General features: G+C 39.1%; 1 protein-coding gene across 1 annotated transcript; it reads left to right on the top strand.

The window, feature by feature from the left end:
* Positions 1-320: 320 nt before the first annotated feature.
* Positions 321-5,233, top strand: TNFSF4 (TNF superfamily member 4). The gene is made up of 2 exons (XM_073011788.1): positions 321-405; positions 2,096-5,233. Exons 1-2 carry the CDS (start codon positions 336-338, stop codon positions 2,443-2,445), a joined length of 420 nt encoding a protein of 139 aa, XP_072867889.1. The 5' UTR covers positions 321-335; the 3' UTR covers positions 2,446-5,233.
* Positions 5,234-7,545: the final 2,312 nt, after the last annotated feature.

Raw genomic sequence — 7,545 nt, 5'->3', positions numbered from 1 at the left:
GACTGGCCTGGGCAATACGCAGAACCCCATTTCCATCCCTACCCCCAAAACTCCAAAAAACAAAAATTAATCAGGTGTGGTGGTACGTGTCTATAGTCCCAGCTACTCAGCAGACTGAGGTGGGAGGATCACTGAGCCCAGGGAGGTCAAGGCTGCAGTGAGCCATGATTGTGTCACTGCACTCCAGTCTGGGTGTCAGAATGAGACTCTGACTCAAAAAAAAAAAAAAAAAAAGGAAAGTGTTTTCTTTTTTTTCAGGCTACTTCATTTCTGCTTCGCTGTTTCTTTGAATATGACTTGTGAATTTCATTTGTTCATGTTTTTTTCCTAAAAATATGTCTTTCTTCCTCCCTCAGGTATCACATCAGTATCCTCGAATTCAAAGTATCAAAGTACAATTTACTGGTAAGTGTTGTCAGAAGTTTAATTGATTCATATTTTTGAAAGAATCTTCTCTTCAGTCTCTTAATTTCCTCTAGAACACAAGATCTCTCCTTTTCCTTAGGGAAGGAATTAAATTCCAATTAAATCCCAGAATTGTTGTAGCCTGCATATTATTTTCATTAGGGATACAGGTGTATAAAGAGAAAAGGGGATTAATTATTCATCAAATATGTGTTTGTCTCTGTACTAATCACTTTATGTTCCTCATTTAATCCTCCACGGAAACTTCTGGGTAGAAATTATTTCCATTTCTTAGTTAGGGAAACTAAGGCTTTACTTCTTACAAGTCTGTCTGACTGTAAGACACATTATTACCTGCTAATTGTATTCTGGGGCAAGAGTTTACCTTAATGAAAGTTGGGGGAAGCCCTTGATAGAATAAAAACTTTGACTCCAGAGAGAAGATTGTTTGGGTCCATGATTAACGCTAGCATAACCCCTAGTGGTTTCCACATGAATATTCATTTTTTAGTTAAGTTCTCCTGAGCCTGAGGGAAGGGGAGTATTTCTTGCCCTCCATAAGTGGTCCCCATTTTCAGTTCAAAGTACGTCCCTCTGCACTGGTACAAAGCAAGAATTACTGAATTGTGACTAGCAGTGGGGACCTATTCTTTTGCTTAACGAAGGAACATGGACCAGAACAGGGTGTGTCCAAGATGTGGTTACTTGGCTATTCAGGATGATTTTAGTGCTAATATGGAAATAAAAGAAGTTCAGGCTTTTTGGCTTGCACTTGGGATGGCCCTGCACAAAACAACTTAATCTATCACTTCCTCCTACTCCTCTTCCTCCTTTTCTTTCTCCTGTGGCAGTGACTCTTCCCAAAGTACCTTCTGGGAAAAACTAGCAATAGGAGGTAGGGAAGAGAAACAAGTATGTGCCCTTGAGCTCTTCCACCTGCAGCTTTGAGATGCCACCCTGAATCCACAGATATGCTGTGCACAGCTGCATTATTAAGCTTAAGCGACTGCTAACAAAGGCCGCTAGTAACTGCTGTGGATGGGTCCAATGTCTGGGGCATGTGGAAAATTTGCATTTCATGGTCAGATGACAGAAAGACAACAGTTGAAAACAATTGCTTTGAGTCAAGCTTCAGAGTATGGGTAGCGTGCAGGGCTAAGGCATGGGGCACTACTGCCACCCTTTGCCCATAGTTCATCCACTGAGCAAGAAAGGAGGCACTGAAGTGGCCAATCCATCCCTGTTCTGAAAAATTAGGGAAACCCTGAAGCCACCTGTCCTGCCATAGGTGCTTTGTGACAATTTCTGTAATCTCTCAGCTCCTGAATCTCAGCCCCATCTGAGACTCTCTTGGCCACTAGTGTTAGCATTGCCCCTTCTTCCATTCCACAGGTAAAGCAGTTTCCACCCCGCAAGTAGAAACACAGTGCTCTCCTGCTTTTACTCTTTTCTTTTCTTTTCTTTTTCTTTTCTTTTCTTTCTTTCTTTTTTTTCTTTTTTTTTTTTGAGACAGAGACTTACTCTGTTACCCAGGCTGGAGTGCAGTGGCGCGATCTCAGCTCACTGCTTTTAATTTTTGAAAATCTCTCCCTATCACTTTCTCTTCATCTGATTGCAGATGTACTACAAGGTTGTTACCCAATTCTATGCTTAGGAATTAATTAACATTTTTTCCCCCTATCTTTCCTAGAATATAAGAAGGAGGAGGGTTTCATCCTCACTTCACAAAAGGAGGATGAAATCATGAAGGTGCAGAACAACTCAGTTATCATCAACTGTGATGGGTTTTATCTCATCTCCCTGAAGGGCTACTTCTCCCAGGAAGTCAATATCAGCCTTCATTACCAGAAGGATGAGGAGCCCCTCTTCCAACTGAAGAAGGTCAGGTCTGTCAACTCCTTGATGGTGGCTTCTCTGACTTACAAAGACAAAGTCTACTTGAATGTGACCACTGACAATACCTCCCTGGATGACTTCCATGTGAATGGTGGAGAACTGATTCTTATCCATCAAAATCCTGGTGAATTCTGCGTCCTCTGAGGGGCTGATGGCAACGTCTAAAACCAGGCACCAGCATGAACACCAAGTTGGGGGTGGACAGGACATGGATTCTTCATTGCAAGTGAAGGAACCTCCCAGCTCAGCCACGTGGGATGTGACAAGAAGCAGATCCCGGCCCTCCCACCCCCACCCCTCAGGGATATTTAAAACTTATTTTATATACCGCTTAATCTTATTTATCCTTATATTTTCTAAATTGCCTAGCCCTCACACCCCAAGATTGCCTTGAGCCTACTAGGCACCTTTGTGAGAAAGAAAACATAGATGCCTCTTCTTCAAGACGCATTGTTTCTATTGGTCAGGCAATTGTCATAATAAACTTATGTCACTGAAAACGGTACCTGACTACCATTTGCTGGAAATCTGACATGTGTGTGGCATTATCAAAATGAAGAGGAGCAAGGAGTGAAGGAGTGGGATTATGAATCTGCCAAAGGTGGTATGAACCAACCCCTGGAAGCCAAAGCGGCCTCTCCAAGGTTAAATTGGTTTCAGTTTGCATATTGCCTAAATTTAAACTTTTTCGTTTGGTGGGGGTTCAAAAGAAGAATCAGCTTGTGAAAAATCAGGACTTGAAGAGAGCCGTCTAAGAAATACCACGAGCTTTTTTTCTTTACCATTTTGCTTTCCCAGCCTCCAAACATAGTTAATAGAAATTTCCCTTCAAAGAACTGTTCGGGGATGTGATGCTGTGAAGAATCTAATCAGTGACTTAAGAGAGATTTTCTTCTATACAGGGAGAGTGAGCTAACTTATTGTGAAGGGTTAACTTTACTGTACAGGATAGCAGGGAACTGGACATCTCAGGGTAAAAGTCAGTACAGATTTTAATAGTCTAGGGAGGAAAACACATTCTTTGCCACAGACAGGCAAAGCAACACATGCTCATCCTCCTGCCTATGCTGAGATACACACTCAGCTCCATGTCTTTTACACACATACACATTGCTGGTTTCAAGAAATGAGGTGATCTTATTATCAAATTCAATTTGATATCAAATGTCAAATAGCACTAAGAAGTTATTGTACCTTATGAAAAATAATGATCTCTGTCTAGAAATACCATAGACCACATATAGTCTCACATTGATAACTGAAACTAGAAGGGTCTATAATCAGCCAATGCCAGGGCTTCAATGGAATAGGATCCCCTTATGTTTAGTTGAAATGTTCCCTTGACTTGATATAATGTGTTATGCTTATGACGCTGTGGATAATCTGATTTTTCATGTCAACTTTCCAGATGATTTGTAACTTCTCTGTGCCAAAACTTTAACAAACATAAATTTTTGAGATATATATTTTTAAATTGTAGCAAATGTTTCCCTGACATTTTAAATAGAGGATACAACATATCACAGAATCTTTCTGGATGATTCTGTGTTATCAAGGACTTGTACTGTGCTACAATTATCTCTAGAATCTCCAGAAAGGTGGAGGGCTGTTCGCCCTTACACTAAACGGTCTCAGTTGGATTTTTTTCCCCCGTTTTCTATTTCCTCTTAAGTATATCTTCAACTATATTTCCATCCCTCTATTTTAATCTGTTATGAAGGAAGGTAAATAAAATGCTAAATAGAAGAAATTGTATGTAAGGTAAGAGGAATCAAGTTCTGAGTGACTGCCAGGGCACTCACAGAATTATGATCATAGCTAAATATCTATGGAGGGCCTACTGTGGACCAGGCACTGGGCTAAATACTTACATTTACAAGAATCATTCTGAGACAGATATTCAGTGATATCTGGCTTCACTACTCAGAAGATTGTGTGTGTGTGTGTGTGTGTGTGTGTGTAGTTCACTTTTTGTTATTGACAATGTTCTGCAAAATTGCAGTTACTCAGTGAGTTATATCCAACAAAGTAAATGTTTATGACTACAGGTAATATTTAAGAAAATGCCTGGTTCATTTTTTAAGTTTGGAATTTTTGTCTATATTTCTCATGGATGTGCAGTGCACATGCCAGGCCTAAATATAATTGTCGTGTGCGTTGTTTGTGCTTGACGTCATGGTTCCCTCTCATAGGTGCTCACTCCCTTTGGGTGCACCTGGCCGGCTCTTCCCATGCTGGCCTCTTCAACCACACAGGGATATTTCTGCTATGCACCAGCCTCACTCTACCTTCCTTCCATCAAAAGTATGTGTTGTGTGTCTCAGTCCTTTTAAGTCATGTCCTTCACAGGGAGAATTACCCCTTCTATATACATGGCAGAGTTTTGTGGAAAGAGAATTGAAAAGTCACAAGATCAGAATTTTAAATTTGACTTAGCCACTTACTAGCCAAGTAACCTTGGGAAAGTCATTTCCCATTTCTGGGTCTTGCTTTTCTTTCTGTTGAATGAGAGGAATGTTAAATATCTAACAGTTTAGAATCTTATGCTTACAGTGTTAGCTGTGAATGCACATATTAAATGTCTATGTTCTTGTTGCTATGAGTCAAGGAGTGTAACCTTCTCCTTCACTATGTTGAATGTATTTTTTTCCGGACAAGCTTAGATCTTCCCTCAGACATCTTTGTGAGTCCTTCAAGAGCAGTTATCAATTGTTACTTAGAGATTTTCTATTTAGAAAATGCTTAAGGGATTACAATCCCAATCCAAATCATAATTTGTTCTTAAGTATACTGGGCAGGTCCCCTATTTTAAGCCATAATTTTGTATTTAGTGCTTTCCTGGCTCTCAGAGAGTATTAATATTGATATTAATAATATAGTTAATAGTAATATTGCTATTTACATGGAAACAAATAAAAGATCTCAGAATTCACTACTGGTTAGAGTGTTGGAGTGTTCATTTATCCTTCTTTTCCCCATGTTCTGATTAGCTTAGCCTCTGAGGAGGGGAGGATGGGGCAAGCTTTCCAGTTTCCTACTTGCCTCCAGTTTTAGCCATCAGAGACACATCTGAGGGATGGTTGAGGTGGCAGAGCTCATCTTTGTTTTTGAAAAGATGCTCACTGGAAGTCCTTAGAGTCCCTTTTCATAGTTTAAGAGACTGATATAAATAGTGTTCTACCAAGTACTGTTTTTCCTTTCCTCAGAACCTCATTTCTAACCCTGGATGATTTCTTATGTCCTCTCTCCTTAGTAGTAATTACATCTGCTGTCTCAATAAGAGGTCAAAACTATTAATGGGTTTGTGTAGCATAGTCTGGCCACAGTGATCTCTGTGCTACTTTTGATGGTGCTAATGTTGCTGTCCTCCCTAAAACACTTCTATTCCCTGGCTCTTTTGACCTCACCCTTTTCTGGTCTTCTCTTTCTGTCTCTGTTCTCTGCCTTTCTTAGTCTTCATCACCCCTCCTCTTTCTCTGCCCACCCCTTTAATGCTGTTGTACTACAGGACTCTACTCTCAGCCCTATTCTTTCTTTACATTAGAAACTGCAATCTGGTAGCCAATAAGCCACAGTCTAGCCTATGTATGTGTTTCACCTGTTTGTTAAGTTGAATTTAGTAGCTGACATTTAAATATTGGGAAATTTTTGGTTTTTTTTGATAACAAAACCAAAAACAGAAACAGGAGATCTGGTGATGCTGGGCCCAATTTTGGCATGGCGGCAACCTTCTCAGAGTGGCAACTTCCTTCTTTAAGGAGACTCCATGCTCTCCATTTCTCCATCACCCACACAATATGCAAATGTACTTACACCAACTCACTGCTGAAGGCCTTAAGGCATTTGAGTTGTGGTCTCTACTCTATACCCTTTCCAATCTCGTTGATTCTTGTGCCTTCAATCACTGATCCCACATCAGCAATACCTAAGACCATTTTTCAGCCCAGATGTCTTCTACTCCAGTGCCTCATTTGTGTAATCACTTGTGTTGTTAGTAATAAAATATCATTTACTGAGTTCTTTCCCTGCACCAGGCATCATATTAGCCATTTATATAAATTGTTATTTCTATTGTCTCAACAATTCTGTGAGGTAAGTGGTATAATTCCTATTTTACATGTGAAAACTTGAGACTCTAAGAGATGAACTTGTCTAAATGCATGCAGCTACTAAATGGTGGGGCTTAGATTCAAGATCAAGGGTAGTTAACACCTAAGACCACACTTTTAACCACTGCTACCCTGCCTCTAGGCAGCTCTGTATGGATATAATGGGCCCCTCTACTTAGTATGCTCAAAATAGAACATTCTGTCCTCCTTGGCAAGTCCCTCTTCCTGGTTCATGATGTTGGGTAAAGGCATAAACATGTTTCCATTTTTCATTTTGACCTGATTCATAAAAATACCTTTTCAATTTATGAAAATCTCATTGACTTTTATAAAACCATCAACAATCAGCCAGTCTGACATAAATTTTTTCTACTTCTACTATATGCCAGGCATTGTGCTGGGTACTTAGTGATCATCTGTTTCCTTGAGAGAAGTAAAAATTAGCTGAGCTTGATCTCTTTTGCTCTCCCAAATACTTGTTGCTATCATGTCCATTGTTCATCCTATCCCTAACACACTTGCATTACCTAGATGCACTTCAAAATACTGTTGCATCAGTAAGTAGCATTGATAAAATATACCAAATTATTTTAATTATTTAAATTAATGCTATTTCTATCCCTTTAATCATGTTCATACTATTTTAAACTCTTGAACACTGATGCAAACACACTACTTCTAGGTAAGTAATAAACAATTCTCATTGCATGTATGGTTAATTCTCATTTTATTAGTGATCAAATAAATAGTAGTTTTTGAAAAGGCAGACATTTGAAAGTCTAAAATAATTTCATCTATGAATTTTCATTTCTAGGGTGTCAATTTGTAACATAAGGAGACCTGAGAAAGAGTCAGTAGATTTTATAATACATTACTTATATAATTAATGATACTTTATCCATTCATCCATAGACACTGATTGAATTTCTACTGTGTGTATTGTGTGTCTACAGTGCTAGGTACTAGAAATGTAAAGACAAATATGAAATCATTTCTTCTTATCAAGCGTTGAATGTAGTGAGTAGTATGAATTGGACTGAAGAGAAGCTAGAAGCCAGAATATCAGATAAGAAACTGAGTGCTGATGACTGGAAAGAAATGAATGGATCTGAAATATATTAGGAATAAAAAACTA

Source organism: Chlorocebus sabaeus, chromosome 25 (assembly GCF_047675955.1).
Source record: "Chlorocebus sabaeus isolate Y175 chromosome 25, mChlSab1.0.hap1, whole genome shotgun sequence".
NCBI lineage: Eukaryota > Metazoa > Chordata > Mammalia > Primates > Cercopithecidae > Chlorocebus > Chlorocebus sabaeus.
The sequence above is the reverse complement of the archived record's forward strand: the minus strand, read 5'-3'. Positions and strand labels throughout refer to the sequence as shown.